The sequence below is a fragment of the Dermochelys coriacea genome, chromosome 1 (assembly GCF_009764565.3).
Source record: "Dermochelys coriacea isolate rDerCor1 chromosome 1, rDerCor1.pri.v4, whole genome shotgun sequence".
NCBI lineage: Eukaryota > Metazoa > Chordata > Testudines > Dermochelyidae > Dermochelys > Dermochelys coriacea.
Genome location: NC_050068.2, coordinates 255331642 through 255349459, shown reverse-complemented (window position 1 = coordinate 255349459; position 17818 = coordinate 255331642). Strand labels below are relative to the sequence as shown.

Below are 17818 nucleotides of genomic sequence, written 5' to 3'. Positions count from 1 at the left end.
CATAAGCTGCATTTTATTTATCTTTGCTGTTCTTTTCTCTCCCTTTTTTCTGTTTCTCTTTTAGGAAACGGGATCAGACTTTAACAGCAATAACAGCTCCAGCTCTTCTCAACTAACTTCTTCTCTTTCCTTCAGTAAAAGACTCAGATTGGTGGAGTTTCCTTGTAAAAGCCCTCTGCAGGTAGAGGGAAAAGGAGCAAGGGATGTTGTTAAAATGAAAGCCTTCCTGAATAATTTGTATTTCAAATGCTTTAACCATTTTTCCCTAAACAGGTTGGGGTCTTTATATACCAAACCCTGAACCTTGTTTAAAACTGTTTGATGTTGAACAGTTACAGAGTCATGTTAATACCTTTGGGCCCATTTGTTCCATCTTAATTATTACAACAGATCACAAGAGGACTGTCCAGTATTATTGTTACAGGAAGGGAGGGTTAGATGTCCACAGCCACTCCAAGTATGTCTACACTGCAAAGAAAAACCTGCAGCGCAAAGTCTCCAGAGGCCAAGTTAACTGACTTGGGATTCAGAGTAGCAGCCATGTTAGTCTGTATCCGCAGAAAGAAAAGGAGGACTGGTGGCACCTTAGAGACTAACAAATTTATTTGAGCATAAGCTTTCGTGAGCTACAGCTCACTTCATCGGATGCATACAGTGGGGAGACTTTATATACGCAGAGAACATGAAACAATGGGTGTTACCATACAGGCTGTAACGAGTGATCAGGAAAGGTGAGTTATTACCAGCAGGAGAGCGGGGTGGGAGGGGTAGGGGTGGGGACCTTTTGTAATGATAATCAAGGTGGGCCATTTCCAGGTTGACAAGAACATGTGAGGAACAGTAGGGGGAGGGAAATAAACAAGGGGAAATAGTTTTACTTTGTGTAATGACCCATCCACTCCCAGTCTTTATTCAAGCCTAAGTTAACTGTATCCAGTTTGCAAATTAATTCCAATTCAGCAATCTCTCGTTTGAGTCTGTTTTTGAAGTTTTGGGGTTTTTTTGTTGAAGAATTGCCACTTTTAGGTCTGTAATCGAGTGACCAAAGAGATTGAAGTGTTCTGACCGGTTTTTGAATGTTATAATTCTTGACATCTGATTTGTGTCCATTTATTCTTTTACGTAGAGATTGTCCGGTTCCCCCCCCCCATCTTTGCTGGTAATAGCTCACCTTTCCTGATCACTCTTGTTACAGCCTGTATGGTAACACCCATTGTTTCATGTTCTCTGCGTATATAAAATCTCCCCACTGTATTTTCCACTCATGCATCCGATGCATGTAGCTGTAGCTCATGAAAGCTTATGCTCAAATAAATTTGTTAGTCTCTAAGGTGCCACAAGTACTCCTTTTCTCTTTGACTTGGGATTGTGGAGCTCGGGCTGTGGAGCTAATAACCTGGTGAGGGGGAAGGGTCTCAGAGCCCGGGTTCCAGCCCGAGTGGGAACGTCTGCACTGCTCAGTTTAGCGCCGCAACCTGAGCCCCACAATTCCAAGTCAATTGCCTGGGCTCTGAGACTTGTTGCCATGGGTGTCTTTGCAGTGTAGACATTCACGAGGAAGAAGCTCATAAGTAGAGTTGTGGGGCACTAAGGGTATGTCCACACTGCAATTAGACACCCGTGGCTGACCTGTGCCAACTGGCTCAGGCTCAGAGGCTGTTTAATTGCAATGTAGACTTGCAGACCCTGTGAGGTGGGAGGTACCTAGAGCCCAGGCTTTAGCTTGAGCCCAGGAGTCTACATTGTAATTCAACAGCCCCACATCCCAAGCCCAAGTCAGCTGGCATGGACCAGCCGTTGGTTTCTAATTGCAGTGAAGACATACCCTAAGTCTTACAGTGAGAGTGTCCTGGGCAGCTGTGAGCACTTCAGCACGTTTTTATCAGACATTGAGGGTACCATGCTCTGAGAACCTATTGGCTATACTGGGAAGTAAAATGTTTGGGTTCGATTGGGAGCTTATCCAAATTGAATTGAACCCTGAAGAATTTGTGGATCAGCCATCACAAACAGCAGCAATACGAGAATGGAATTTTTCTTCCCAGCTCTTGTAGGCATTAAAATACTCAATATAAAACAAATTTATTTGAGTAAGATCCCAAGGATTCTAGAATTGGCTTTCTCCTGTATGAATTTGGATACACAGCTGTTGAGAGTCAAGGGTTCTTTAATGAAGTGTATGAATCAGAGAGACTTACACAATGAAATTTAGAGGAAAAAGTGCACTCACATTCCTGGATGAACTTCTCCTGAGCCCATAGCCGCAATCCCCCGCTCTGCTCCGGGTCCTACCCCTGCCTCGCCCCAGGCCCTGCCCCCACCCTTTCTCCCAAGTCCCTACCCCCGCCCTGCCTCTTCCCGCCCAGGTCCGTCCCCTCCCACCCAGCACCTCCTGCACACTGTGAAACAGCTGATTGTGGTGGGTAGGAGGCGCTGGGAGGGAGGAGGAGGAGTTGATCAGCAGGGCCACTGGTTGGAGGGGGAGCTTGCTGCCAGTGTGTGCTAAGCACCTGTTAATTTTTTTTCCATGGGTGGTCCGGCTCTGGAGCATCCATGGAGTCGGCACCTATACCTGAGCCACTCTTTTGGGCAATGCCCTAAGAAAACCACTCCTGTGCATGTACTACATAGGACACATTGCCATAGAAGTTTGTCTTTGCAGGCATATTGTGTGGCCTGAAGTACCAAAAGGATGACTGCACATTGTTTTAGTAACGTGCCTTCATCCTTTATAATGAGTCCTTTGCTCTCACTTCTTTCCCTTCAGATTCCACTTCTCCCTGGCCTCCTTCAACTTTGGCTTGTTTGAGGTAAGTGGATGGTTTCAATATCCAGGAAACAAGAACCAAGAATCTCAGGGACAGGATCAATCCAGAATACAGGAAGCTGAAATTTCCCACATTAGTTTTTAGCTCATTAGACTTTACCCCTGGCTGGGTCTTTTCTCTCTTTCTCTCCTTTTGGGGACTCTCTCTCTGCTAATATCTTTTCTGCTTTAAAACTGTGTATTCTTTACTGTTCCTCTTCTTTTCAATGATCACTCCAAGAAAAAAAGATATTTTCCAGTCTAATCTTTCCTCACAGATCACAAAATGTTATAAAATCGTTACTATGTAACATAACACTAGCATTCAAAACCCAGAGGAGAGAAAGAAGCACCAATTGCAGGTTAGAATATTAACTGTAGGATAAGAGACAGGCAGTGCTGGGACTCGGCACAGATGGCTAATCATTAAGCTATGGGGAAGGAGTAAAGGATGCTACTCACAAAAGCCTTGAAACAGCGATGCAGTAGCATACCATGGAGAAGGCCTGCCACCTTTTAAATGACAATTGATTGGTTCTGGGTAGCTGAATAGAGGGGAATTAAAATCTTCCCGGCCCTACAGTGAGGTAACGGGCAAAACATTCTAAGTAAATAATTTTTACATTTATACTATTGTAACTGTGTGAAAACAGATCATTATCCTAGAGCTTTGTGTCTTGCCTCAAAATCTTCACTTGCCGTTTTCTCTGCCTATGTATGGTCTGATCAGCTGAACAAGACTCCTAGCCTAAAAACTCCACCAGAGGCCTAGCATGGAGGAGTTTCATGGATATCAGGAGGTGGTCACTACATTCATTTTCTCCCCCATGGCAGGTCTCACTTCTGGAGAATTTCCTGTCTCATATTTTACAGAATGAAGCAATCCCAGCAGCCAATGGTAAGGGTAATGGCCAGTTCCTATAATGGCCTTTATCTCTAACTAAATGCCCCAGGGACTGCATGGCTCCAGGGATTGGTAATGTGATATGGGGCTTTACGTTGCTAGATCACCATTTCACATCATCTCTCTTCTGTGCTCTCACTACTCCCACAGCTGACATCTGGACAGTCTGGAAGAGGAGGAGGAGGAACATCCTGAAGGGAATGCAGAAGTGTGGGGGCATGACTAAGGGAGAGGGGTATGCAGGAGCTAGGGGTTGGGATTGAAAAGGGAGGGGAAGGAGGCCTGACTGATGGAATCGAAGGGGTGGATAAGATCAGAGACGGCAGATAAGATCAGAGTCAGAAGGGTGTAGGAGCCAGGATTGGGTGGGTGGGTGGATGAGGGAACGATAGGAAGGGAGGAGGAGGGATATGGATAGATGAGAGGGAAAGTAGGGTAGGAGCAAGAAGGTGCAAGGGTAGGAGAGGAGCAGAGTGGGTCTGGGACAGGAGCTGGAGTAGGGCAGCCAGGAGCAGTGGGGGGAGAGAGGGAGCTTTGACGGGTGGACAGAGCAGAAGGGTCAACCACTAGACTCACTTCCCTTCAGCACTTGGAATTCTACCCATTCTTTCCTCCATTGTCAGCAGATAACTTGCAAACGCTGGCAAATTGTAGCTCATCCCTCTCTAGTGCCTAGTCCTGAGAGGATAACAGTCTAAATCCTTCCATTTACTCTAAATAGCTCAAGTGGTAGAGGTCTGTGCTATGGACCTAAAGCTCTGAACCCTGCCGATGATCCATGTTGGAACCTATTGTGGTTCCACATGATAGAATTTCTCTTTTCAAATTGTTTTTTTAAATAATTAGATAATTACATCCAGAATAATTACCTTAAAAGAACATTAAGGTTTCAAAGTCAATCACTCGAAAGTTAGGAAATGCTAGAATGAAAGTGACTGTGCAACCTTCATTCAGCCCTCTCCTGCATATGCACTGTGACACAGTCTTTAATTACGTGATTATATACTGTTTTTTCCACGGGCTTTTTCCTGTCTTCCAGTTGTGGTGATTGAATGAGTAATGCTTGTACAGCACCTTGAGTTCCTCAGATAAAAGATGCAATACAAATATTTATTATTATGTACATATGTATTTAAATTTGCCCCTTTTTTTTAGCTAAACTGAAGAGGGGATTCCTTCTACCTAACCTGACCCATATTACCCTCCTTAGACCTGTTCTTAAAGTTAACCAGATGAGAATCTGTCTCTCTTATTAAACAGCTAGTCCTCTTTAAAGGCTGGATAATTGGTTTCTATTGGAAAATTTGTTGGCAGGATGCTGGAGTTTTAATTTATTCAACAGTAAAGAGTGCTTGTGCATAAGATGAGAAATTTCATACCAACAAAACTGCCCTTTAGGAACAAACTTATTTTTCTTTGAGGAAAAGAAATACAACTGAGCAAATTTGCTGCCATCAAGTGGCTAAATGTACTTAGTGGACCAAATTCAAATGGGGTGGAGAGGGAGTGAGTGCAACCCCAATAGAAGTCAATGGAGAAACACACTCAGACACCAGATATTAATTTGACCCATCAAGTTAAATTCTAGGCTTGTTAAACTCATGCAAAACCAGGAAGCTAGTGCAGTTGCATCATATGTATACAACTCAGAGCAGCATTTGGCCTTCTTCTGAATATAAATAACTGGCCCATGAATAACCAGTGACCTGAGCTGTGTTCTGGTTGAATAACTTTCTAAATGTGTAGGTGTGCTGATTTGCTGATATAAAAACGTTATGAGGTCATTCTTAAGGTTTTGTGTTAGAGTGCAAGTTTGAAGTTGGGGTACATATCACTTATTGGTATCTGTTGATGGAAATAAGTCTTTTGGAGTGTTGGAGTAGGTTATCAACAGTACTATAGACAATATGGGATTGTGGAAAGGCACACACAAGTCCTTCCCTTTGACTTATTTCCATTTTTTAAAAAAAGTTTGGGGTGGCTGGAGTGTGTCCTGCCACTACTTTAAGTGCCACTAAATATAGCTTTTGTTTGCTATATAATAGTAGTAGTAGTAATAAGGATGACACAGGGCCTCTTCTGAAGATTAATGAACTGCTGGGGATATTTGTCCCAGCTGGCCATTAACCTACTCAATATACCTTCGGTTTCAACAGCTATCTTTTTCATTTTCATGCTGCAGTAACTTAAGGCCACATTCTGCTACTGCCCCTTGTTGAGGTCTCATGTTGACATCCATGGGACTATTTGCAAGGTGTGTAACAGCTGCAGAATCTAGCCCTTAATTTTTATGTACAGGGCTGCCTCAGAAAATTAACAATTAAATAGAAATAATTAAGAGAGCATTAAATAGCCAATCAGATTGCTCCAGTCATCTCTCTTCATTACAGGTGTATTATGCTCTCCATACATTGTGGTCCACGGCAGCGAGCACAGCACAACCCACAAGGAGGGAGCACAAAGGCATCTTTTTAAAGCTACCTTTAATCCCTAAGTGCCAGTCCCCTGAAGTAAACTAGTGCTGCCTGAAGGCTGCTCTAACTTGTGTTGACTGCCAAGAGTCGTAAAAGGGTTAGTAAAGCTGCTGCTGCACAGGGAAGCCTCCCCCCTACCCATTTCCCCAATTTACACCTTCAGAACTGACAGGCAGTAGCGGGGGTGGTGTAGGAACTCTTCTGCCAGCTCTACCCCATTATATTGGAATGTTCCTGCCCTACCAAGCTTTGCCAGCTTTAGTTCCAGTGTACATAGGTCTGTGAATATACACATCTGCATCTCAGTTGTGTAGTTCTAGAGGTAGTTGAAATTTAGTCTCCATTATAGAGGATTTTATATAGTACAAGTCCTGGGCCAGAATTCCGCTCTTCCCCTCCCCTCCAATTGCGACAACTTTATGATGCTTTAATGGCAAAAAGAGGGTAAAAAGAATTCCCCCAATGCAGGAGTAGCACAAGGCTGATATACCAAGCTCTATATCATCCCCCTAGTTCCCCATAATGTATGGGTAGTCTCAGCCAGAGGCTGGAGGAAGAGTCGCCTAGACACTCTGAGCTGTGGAGCAGCCCAAAGGCAACTTTAGGTGAGGCTGCCCTAAAATATAGAGCAGCCACAGGGCTGTTTTAATTTATGCCAGAGCCTAGTCCAGCCCCTAAAGCAGCCTAGAATCCAGGAGGCACAAAGGTGACATAAAGCCACCCTTGCTCCAAGGCTGTACCCTTTGAGAGGCACAGTACAGAATCTGGCCTCCCGGTCCCTATCACCCATACAGAGGAAAAGTTGCATTGTACAATCTGTAATTTAAGGTGATATTTGTGACTGATGTTCTCTCCTCAGGGTTATCTGCTGATTTCCAGACACTCAGTAAGGAGCGATCATTTGGTGGGCCAGGAAGTTTACAGCCAACACCACCAGTCTGAATGCTGAACCAAAATACCTTTTCTTTTCAACCTTAAAATTCAGGACTGGAGAGGAGTGAAGTCTTCCTGCTGCTGCTCTGATCTGGGGGAAGAAGGAAGAATGTATGTCACAAAAGTAAAAATGCAGCTATTGAGTCATTGTTACTCATGGTCTAGAGCAGTGTTTCTCAAACTGGGGTCTGTGGACCCTTGGGGGTCCACGAGAGTACTCCATGGGGTCTGCGGGCCCTGCTGAGAAACTCCTCCCCCTCCCTCAACTCCCCCCCCCCAGCGCCTCCTGCATACAGGGGTGCGCTCAGGGGAGGGGCAGAAAGAGGCGGGGCAGTGATGGGGCAGGAAGAGGTGGGGTGAGGCCGTGGAGATAGGGGTGGGGTGAGGGTGGAGGTGGGGCCTGGAGCTGAGCGCAGGGCTTAGATGGTGTGAAAAATTTTAGCAACCTGAGGACCCCCATTTTGATTTAAAGTTTGAGAACCACTAGTTTAGAGGACTAGTATAAACTTCTTATTCCGCTTCCTGCTGAATTCATCTGTTCTGTTGAATGTGAAGTGGGGCCCATCAAAGTGCTTAAAATTGGAAACTCTTCTTCATGCTGTGAGGGCTGAAATCTTCAGGGTTCTTTGTGATGAAAAGGGGATCTTTGGAGTTGGATTAGAGGGCAGGACAGAATCCTCTCATGACTCTTAGTGGCGTTTTGGGACAGTGGAGTACTCCTGATGTAATTTTGTACCATGCTCATTTTTGTTGTTCTTTCTAGCAATGAGTTGCCCAGAAAACAATATTACAGGTGCAGTCACCCCAGAGCCGTATCGATTACCTACTTGCTAAATAATGTGAAGTCTCTGTTTCTAGCCCAAAATTACACTGACCTTTTTTACTACCATATTGCATGTCTTGTCCAGTGTTCGATTGTCACTTCTGTCAGCACTGTTGTTTTCCAGGTGTTTCACTCTCATGGAAGGTCAGTCACACTGATGGAATGTCAGTGTTTTGATTTTTTATCTCCCAGATACATTAGCTTACATTTCTCCAAGTTGAATCTACCTAGGTGCTTATAGGAGCCTGTAGAAGGTGCACAACTGCCAACAGTGCTGCCTAGTGGTCAGGCAGGGAGGTGGCAGGACATCTCCCTGTTGAAGCAGTCTTGTCCTTCAGCTCCCCTGTCGCAAGGATTTCCAGTCCTCCCTTTCAGCACGGGACTGGGCCCTTGAACAGACAGTCTTTTCCTGCTGGCCTCTCACTGGTGGTGAAGGCTCGTGTTGTTGTATTGTCTTCTAGGAGTGAGTAGGGGAGCCCAGGCACACCCTCTCCCCCGGGCTCTAGTCGAGGGCCCAGTGGTGGACAGCTACACCCAACTCCTTGTGTGGCCATTACCACCCAACACCTTCCCACAACTCCCATTGGCTGGCAACGGTGAACCGTGACTACTGGGGGCTGTGGGAGGCCATGCAAATGTAAACAAACTGTCTGGCGGCCTGCCAGCAGATTACCCTAAGGAGCTGCAGGTTGCCCACCACTGCCCTAGGCAATGAGCTCCTGAGCAGTACTTTCCCTTCAGAGCAGCTGTCTACTCCCTTCCACTGCCTGTCTCTGAGCTGCTGCTCTGCTTCCCCTTTTAAAGCCCTGCCTGGCTTGTGCAGGTGTGCCTGGGTGCGGCTGCCTGGGCCCAGAGTTTGTTCCTTAACCCCTTGCTCTCCAGTGTGAGATTTTAAAATCATCACAGGGCCCCATCACCATAACATGTGAGCACTTCCCAGATCACAACAGTCATCTGAGTGCTATCATCCCTGTTGTGTGGATGGGAAACTGAGGCACGGAGAGAATAAGGAAAGCTATGGCCAAGCCAGGAATAGAACCATGAGCTCCTGCCTCTCACCTCACTACCTGAATCACAAAGCCATCCCTCTCCTACCCTCCCCATGTTTCTAATCTCTCTCTGGGTCACTCTGAATAATTTCTCTGTGGTCACTGCTGTTTACAACTCTTCCGAATTTAGTATCAACTGAGAATTTCATTAATGCTTAACCGCTGTACTTTTGAAGGACCTGATCCAAAGATTATAGAAGCCAGTGGCTTTCCATTAAATTCAATGGACTTTGGATCAGGTCTTTAGCTAGTTAATTAAGAGATTAAATAAAATGTGATCTAAACCCACTTGCTCTATATAGACTCCTTCCAGACACAATTGTCTTCTTCCCAACTGGGGAGGCTGTTTGTCATTGGCTAAGGGTATGTGGCCGTTTAGCACTACCCTTTGGTACAGACTTTGAGCTGGTTTTCAGTTTCTGATATGGCTCCAGCCCAAACTGATTTGCATTTATCTCGAGAATAAGATTAAAGCCGGGCAAGTGACCTCTGACCCTTGGGCTCCGTGATCCCCCGAGGGGTCCCCGCACAGGGTTGGGGGCAGCTCTGAGGTGCGGGGCGAGCCCTCTCGGCGGGCCAGAGTCCCCCCAGTGCATTGGCTGGGGAGCAAGTCACTGCCTCCCACCCCAACGCCGGGAACTCGGTCACTTGGGGCGCGATGGATCCGCTCAGGGCCCAGCAGCTGGCAGCTGAGCTGGAGGTGGAGATGATGGCTGACATGTACAACAGAATGACCAACGCCTGTCACCGGAAGTGCGTCCCTCCCCACTACAAGGAGGCAGAGCTCTCCAAGGGGGAGTCTGTGTGCCTGGACCGCTGCGTCTCCAAGTACCTGGACATCCACGAGCGCATGGGCAAGAAACTGACAGAGCTTTCCATTCAGGATGAGGAGCTGATGAAGAGGATGCAGCAGGGGGCAGGGCCAGTGTAGGGGTTTGCTCTTGAACATGGACAGCATGCATGATTGGCCCAGTGGCCCCAGCATTGCATCCTGGACTCAACCCTGTGACCCCCATCAATAAAACCTCTGCAGTTGTGTGGGAAAAAAAAAAAAAAAAAAAAAAGTGGAGAGACTGTTTTCCTTTGACCCCAAACTGGGCATAGGAAGAAAGAGCAAACAGAGAGTGATCATAGAAACTGGTGGTTTCATCCCAGAGATTGAATGTTTGTTTTACCTGAGGGAGAAGAAAGAGGCCTAAGCCTTTCAAGGGTCATATCTGGGCTCTTACAGGTCTATTACAGCCATGGGTCCACCATAACTCTCTCATAAATAACTCAAGCATCTTTGAGAAGAGAAGTTTGCATAGGCGGGAAACATGGGCTCCTTCTCCTTACAACATCACCAGTAGCAAATCAAGGATAGATGTGGGCACCCTGGTGAACAACACTTTTTGTTTTTAGTTGTATTGGCAATTTCTCCTGAGTGGGCAAGGTAGACTGTAGTGTACTTGGGAACAAGAGCTCCTCAAGGATGGGAGCAGCCTCCTGGGGTCTAGCCTTGAAAGCTAATTTAAAAAGTATGCAGAATGTCTTTTAACTACACTTTCTAAATCAATTAGATTGCCCAGGGCATGTACAGGAGCTTAATCACTATATCGCAGGGTCCAGGATATCCCAAACAAAACATAAGTTTTTACTCTGAGTTAAATGCCTCCCTTCCTGAATTATCTGAGCTCAAACCCTAACATCATCAGAACTACTTCCCTTCTCCGGATAGGTCAGCAATCAGTGAGCTGGATTAGTAGGGTTCTAATACAGACCCTGAGAGCTGAGAAATTAAGTGAGTACTTCCTTTCCAGTCTTGTTTCTAAAGATTGAAAAGTTTTAAAAACAATCTCCCCTCCCCCATGCATTCAACTATAAATTGTTAGTTTATTTGTGTGGCAGTAGCACCCAAAGACCCTAATCGGGGCTCCATTGTGCTAGGTACTGTACAAATACAGAGAGACACAGTCCCTGCACCAAAGAGTTTACAGTGTAAGCTGCCACTCATGCAAACACAAACACACACATTTAACTTGACTCACATGAGTACTCCCATTGAAATCCATGAGACAAATCAAATGGTTAAAATACATGCATAAGCGTTTGCAAAATCAGAGACAACTGTAATGCAAAATTAGACTACAAACACCAGCATCAGTTTGGATGGTGGGGCAAAACAAGGGGATTGCTGGTGGGGATTAGGGCCTGTCAGAGTTGGTTTTGCTTTAAGCCAACACTATGAAGTTAGGTTGATTTAGGTATGTTGCTCAAGGGTGTGAAAAATCCACACCCCTGAGCGACGACGTTAAGCTGACCTAACCCCCAGTGCAGACAGCGCTAGGTCAACAGGAGAATTCTTCCATTGACCTAGCCACCACCTCTTGGTGGATTAACTACAGCAATGGGAGAACCCCTCCAATTGCTGTAGTGAGCATCTACACAAGTCCTATAGTGGTGCAGCTGTAGCTATTTTTAAGTGTAGACATAGCCTCAGTCAGGCTGTGAGGAAGACAATTCACTGATGAAGAACTTGCTGTTTGTCATAAATGTTTGTGTTCTGACAATGTTCTTATTTACCCTAGGCTGAATCACAGGTCCCACTGAAGTCAATGGGATGGATGTTTGAAAACATTCAATAGAATAAAATTCACTTCTAAAAAAATCCCTTGATTTATTCCCCTTTGAACAATTTCACCTGCAGGAAGCTGTCTGCTGCCTGGGGCTAACAGCAGAAATGGGTTGTTTTCTCTAGGAGACTGGTCAAGCTGACTTTTATTTATAAAAAGAAAATAGCCTTTACAGTGTTGCAGCAAGGGAAAGAGCATGAGTGAGGTGCAGCAAACCTGGACCACTCACAAGGGTATAAAAAGTATAGCAATGGTGGGTAAATGTCAAAATATTCAGATCCTGATCCTGAAATGAGCTCTATATGAGTGGAATTCCCGTTGAAGTCAATGGATCTTTTTGTGGATGCACCTCATTGTGGGATCAGGGCCTTAGTTGAGATAGCTGTCCTAAAGTACATCTGCAAAATTGGGCTGGAAAGCTCATGGGAGCAAGTTTACCTCTGCTACTTCAGCCTTTTTGAAGTCAGATGCCACTGAGATGAAAATGAAAAATAATCATTACAAATCCATAACAGATAATTTTCAAACCTCAACAAACTGTTTGAATTTTGGACCAAAGTTCATTTTCAATTTTATTTTATCTGAATTGGTTCATCCCTGTGTCTGGTTGTTACACTTCACTTTAGTCCAGAGCAGCAGCTTAAAAGTTCCTGACCCTGAGAGGCAAGAGTCCTTTTTGGTGTCTACATTTTATTGTATTTTTTCTGCGGAAAAAGGGGTGGCTGGAAAAGAAGAGACAGGAAAAGAGGAGTTCATAGGCAACGGGGGTAGAGGGCGGGAAATTGTTTGTTTTAATTGAGTGTCCTTTTCTGGCTAATAGCCCTGATGCATATTTCAGTCAAGTTTGTGCTTTTTCTTTGCTGTATCATGACATCGTGGGCAGTGTTTTTAAGCAACCCAGGTAGTGGCGATAAGGAATATAGCGCTGATTCTGCAATATTGGAAGGGTGCTTGGTTAAACTAGAGCTAAACAGAGTGAAAGTTGTGCAGCCATGTATATTAATCTCACCAAAAGCCAGGGGAGGGGATCAGCACAATACAAGTGCATGCATACACGCCACGCAATATTAGGTATCATTTAACAGGTAAACCTCCAAACAAAGAAACAAGTTAATCCATGATGGAAAAGTTAAATTGCTTTGTGCAGCTCCAAAGCTTTGTCCACATTAAAATGACTCAGAGCCATCAATCCCTCAGGCACGCCTTTCCCTGCCAACCTCTGCTACTGACCTCTGAGAGAGGGAACAGAATTGTCTGTATACCGCTTTATAGACCTCCACCTGAGCCTTTGTAAACAGGAGCAAACTTTAATCTCAGGCCATCCTCCCTCATAAGTATTAGCTATGATTCCACTATCATCATTACACTTGCATCAAAACCCACACTCTCCCCAGCCAGAAGAAATTGATGTAAATAGAGGATTTCAAGTCCTTTAACATGGTGCTGAACCCAAATGTCACAAGAGGTCATCCTTTGAAACTGGTTCATCAGTAGGGAATAATTACTGTCCGGTGTAATTGGCAAATCCTGTCTATTAGCCTCTCTCCTGAGCAGGTTTGAAGTGACAAAAGAAGGTGTTGGTAGTTCAGATGATCACAAAAGACCACATGACTCATTGACTCTCATTTTTTCTATTGTAAAAATAAAATTCTAATCATCCCTCTTTTGACCAGGGTTAATGCAAAAGTGCAGTAGTGAAATCCTGCCCCCATAGAAGTTAATGGCAAACTCAATTGATTTCATTGAGGTCAGGATTTCACTCAGGAAGTTGGAAACTTGGCATGGATATAGTTGTCCTTGCAGAGTTTGTTTTTTTTTTTGTTTGTTTGTTTGTTTTTTTCTTTCTTTTTTTTCTACCAAATGCATCCGATGAAGTGAGCTGTAGCTCACGAAAGCTTATGCTCTATTAAATTTGTTAGTCTCTAAGGTGCCACAAGTACTCCTTTTCTTCTTGCAGAGTTTGTACTCCTTTAAGTTTGGCATGGCAAGGGGGGAGCTTTACAAATAAAGAATTTATAAGCAACTGAAATGTCATTTCTGGGCATGGGCATGTTCTTCAAGTGTTTGCTCATGTCCATTCCATATTAGGTGTGTGTGCTTGCCACATGCACCGGTGCTGGAAGTTTTTCCCTCAGCAGTATCTGTAGGGGACCGGCTCTGGCGCCCTCTGGAGTGGCACCCGCATAGCACAGTATAAGGGGCGCCGCCAGCTTCCCCCACCCTCAGTTCCTTCTTGCCACCAGTGACAGTGCTGAAATATCTGCTCCTTCGGCTAGCATTGTTTTGATCTCCCTGGACTCTATCATCCCCTCCCTGGATCCGGGAGACTGGTATGCTGCCCTGGACCTAAAGGACGCATACTTCCACATAGCGATCTTCCAAGGACACAGAAGTTTTCTCCAATTCATGGTTGGACCCAGCCACTACCAATTTACATTTGGCCTGGCGACGGCACCGAGTGTGTTTACCAAGTGCATGTTGATGGTGGTAGTAGCTTACCTTAGGCGCTGGGGTATCCAACTCTATCCATACCTCGATGACTGGCTGGTCAAAGGCAGCTCCAGGTCTCAGGTCCAAAAGAACGTCACAGTGCTACGAGCCACGTGCTGCTTCCTGGGCCTACTGGTGAATGACAAAAAGTCCACGTTCGTTCCAGTGCAAAGGGTAGAATTCATGGGGGGGGGGGTGCTTGACTCTACCTGCGCAAGAGCGTTCCTGCCACTAGAAAGGTTTCGGGCATTGACAGTCCTTGTCGCAGAGGTGTCCACGTTCCCCGATTACAGCCAGGGTCTGCCTGCGTCTGCTGGGCCACATGGCAACTTGCACATAAGTTGTCCACCATGCCAGGCTTCGGATGTGGCCCCTGCAGCAATGGCTGACGGTGGCCTATTCCCAGTCCAGGGATCACCTGGAAAAGATCGGTTTCAGAGTAGCAGCCGTGTTAGTCTGTATTCTCAAAAAGAAAAGGAGGACTTGTGGCACCTTATAGACTAACAAATTTATTTGAGCATAAGCTTTCATGAGCTACAGCTCACTTCATCGTTACTATCCCCCCAGTGATACTTACCTCACTGCAGTGGTGGACCGATCGCAAGAAGGTCCTAGAGGGAGTTCCATTCAACAACCCCCCTCACTCCATCAAGTTGGTTTCGGACGCTTCAGACATCGTCTGGGGTGCGCACCTTGGAGATCTCCAGACCCAGGGTATGTGGTCCCTACAGGAGATGACGTTCTACATAAAGGTCAAAGAACTCAAGTCGGTCCACTTGGCATGCGGGGTCTTGCTACCCCACCTGTCGGGCAAGGTGGTGAGAGTCCCAACGGACAACACAGCTTCTATGTTCTACATCAACAGGCAAGGGGGAGCGCACTCGTCGGCTCTCTGCCAAGAGGTGCTCTGTCTCTGGAACTTCTGCACCAACCACGAGATCCACCTGGAGGCTTGTCACCACCCTGGTGTCAAGAACACACTAGCAGATCACCTCAGCAGGGCGTTCTCCTCTTATCACGAGTGGTCACTCCATCTGGAGGTAGCCTACATGAACTTCTAGAGGTGAGGAACTCCCCTTGTGGACCTGTTCACCAGAAGGCAAAACAGGAAATGTTATCGGTTTTATTTTCGGCAAGGTCTGGGCAAGGGCTCCCTCTCCGATGCCTTCTTCCTGTCATGGTCAGGGAGCCTGATGTATGCATTCCCTCCGATTCCACTCAGCAAGGTCCTGACAAAGATCAAGAGAGACAGGGCACAGGTTATCATGATTGCCCCAGCGTGGCCTTGTCAGCATTGGTTCAGCAGACTCATGAATCTGTCAGTGGCCCTTCCCTGGCCCCTGCCCAACTGACCAGACCTGCTGTCACAGGACTATGGTCAGCTCTTACTCCCCAACCTCTCATCCCTCCACCTCTCAGTGTGGATGCTGCGTGGCTGAACCCGGAGGAACGGGCCTGTTTGGAGGAGGTCCAACAATCCTCCGGGGAAGTAGAAAGCCCTCAACCAGACTGACTTACCTGGCCTGGTGGACAAGGTTTTCCCTCTGGGCATCTGAGCGGGGCATCTCTCCCTCCGTTCTTCCATACAGTCTGTCTTAGACTGCCTGCTGCATTTGAGAAACCAGGGCCTGGCACATTCTTCCATTAGAGTGAATCTCACGACCATCTCCACTTTTCACCTGCCGATCCAAGGAGAGACACTGTTTTTGCATGACATGATGGTCAGATTCTTGAGAGGTCTCGAGAGACTCTTCCCGCAGATACGGACCCCTGTCCTGCAGTGGGATCTTAACTTGGTCCTCTCTAGGCTCATGTGCTTTGAGCCTCTGGACTTCTCATCCTTTTCCCACCTGTCATGGAAGGTTGCTTTCTTGGTGGCAGTGACATTGGCAAGACGAGTCTCTGAGATTAAGGCCTTGACATCAGAACCGCCGTACAAGGTCTTCTGCAAAGACAAGGTTCAGCTGCGGCTCCACCCAGCCTTCCTGCCAAAGGTGGTGTATACCTTCCATATGAATCAGGACATCTTCTTGCTGGTGTTCTGTCCCAAACCTCAGAAGACCAGCGAAGAGAGGCGTCTTCATGCGCTAGACGTCTGAAGGGCCTTGGGTTTTAACCTAGAACATATCAAGCCTTTCCATAAATCAACTCAGCTCTTCATTGCAACAGCAGATAGGATGAAGGGTAACCCGGTGTCCTCACAGAGGATTTCCAATTGGATCACCTCTTGCCAGGGCCGTCCCTAGCTATTCTGGGGCCCTATGCAGTCCCCCTCCCCTCCCCAGTGGAGTGTGTGTGGGGGGCCCAGGTCTCCGTGAGGGGGCTGGCCCCAGGCCTCCGCAGGGATGTGGGGCTAGCTTGGGAGGCAGGGGGGAACCGACTCTCAGCACTCACTGTCAGCGTGGCTGTGGCCGGGTCACTGCAGTTCCCACTGCCGGTGAGTGCAGGCCCGGCCCTGCTGCAGTCCGAAGGGGTGGGGTGAGGGCAGAGCGGGGGGGGGGCTTTGGGGAAGGGGTGAAGTGGGGGCAGGGCTGGAGCAGAGCAGGGGTGGGAAGGGGTGGGGCTGGGCGGAGGCCCTGGAGAAGAGGCGGAGCAGGGGTTGGAGCAGCATGCAGCTGCGCAGGGCACCAAGTATCCTGGTGTCCTACACAGCTGCGTACTTTGCGTATGGGTAAGAATGGCCCTGCCTCTTGCATAAGGACCTGTTACGACCTGGCAGGGGTCCTGCCACTGCCGGTTGTCAGAGCCCACTCAACTAGAGCTCAGGCATCCTCGGCGGCCTTCCTGGCACACATCTCTATCCAGGACATCTGTAGATCCGCAACATAGTCCTCTGTTCACATATTTACTGCTCATTATGCCATCACTCAGCAGGCCAGGGATGACACTGGGTTCGGCAGAACTGTGTTGCAATCTACACACCTGTGAACTCCTACCCATCTCCATGTGTAGTGCTTGGGAGTCACCTAATATGGATGGACATGAGCAAGCACTCGAAGAAGAAAAGACAGTTACCTTTTCCGTAACTGGTGTTCTTCGAGATGTGTTGCTCATGACCATTCCATGACCTGCCCTCCTTCCCTTCTGTCAAGAGTTTCTGGCAAGAAGGAACTGAGGGTGCGGGGAGCCAATGTCACCCCTTATACCATGCCATGCGGGTGCCACTCCAGAGGGTGCCAGAGCCAGTCCCTTGTGGTCACTGCTGAGGGAAAAACTTTTGGCACCAGTGCATGTAGCAAGCACACACACCTAACATGGAATGGACATGAGCAACACATCTCGAAGAACACCAGTTATGGAAAAGGTAATTGTCTTTTCAGTGGGCACCTGCTAAGATTTTAGTAGAACACATTGGCACCCTGTTTCTTTTGGAACATCACAGCTTGCATTCTCTGTATCCAGCCTGACAGGACCAGGGGCTACTGCTGGGACAATTTGCATAAGTGTGATTGTAAAGGTCTCATTAAAACACACAGATGCACACACATACAGCACAATCCCCCCCATATAACTACTTCCACACTGGGAACAGCAGCAAATCATAGGGCTGAAAAGAAACATTATTGCTTAGGATTTTAGTAAGGATCCACCATTTGGGCTGCATTTTGCCATCATCTGAAATTCTGCGCTTTAATTAAAACAATCCCTAAATTTGTACCTTTTTCCATTGTGAATATTGAGTCATAACACTGTAAACTGATGCGTAAACACTAGAATGATAGTAACC

General features: G+C 46.8%; 2 protein-coding genes across 2 annotated transcripts in view; both read left to right on the top strand.

The window, feature by feature from the left end:
* The first annotated feature begins 73 nt into the window (after window positions 1-73).
* The window catches only part of BPIFC (BPI fold containing family C), a 51688-nt gene continuing 33943 nt past the window's right edge, over window positions 74-17818 (top strand). The window contains exons 1-5 of the mRNA XM_043519880.1: window positions 74-181; window positions 2768-2810; window positions 3641-3704; window positions 6101-6281; window positions 7044-7228. The gene's annotated coding sequence lies outside the window, so the exon portion shown is untranslated. The remainder of the gene's footprint in view (window positions 182-2767; window positions 2811-3640; window positions 3705-6100; window positions 6282-7043; window positions 7229-17818) is intronic.
* On the top strand, window positions 9469-10028 carry LOC119844764 (mitochondrial import inner membrane translocase subunit Tim10). Its single transcript, XM_038376096.1, has 2 exons — window positions 9469-9540; window positions 9594-10028. The coding sequence occupies exon 2, from the start codon at window positions 9648-9650 to the stop codon at window positions 9918-9920; it is 273 nt and encodes a 90-aa protein (XP_038232024.1). The 5' UTR covers window positions 9469-9540; window positions 9594-9647; the 3' UTR covers window positions 9921-10028.

What these genes read in the sequence shown, in the direction of transcription:
- LOC119844764 (XM_038376096.1), top strand. Translation starts at nt 9,648, where the DNA reads ATGGATCCGCTCAGGGCCCAGCAGCTGGCAGCTGAGCTGGAGGTGGAG.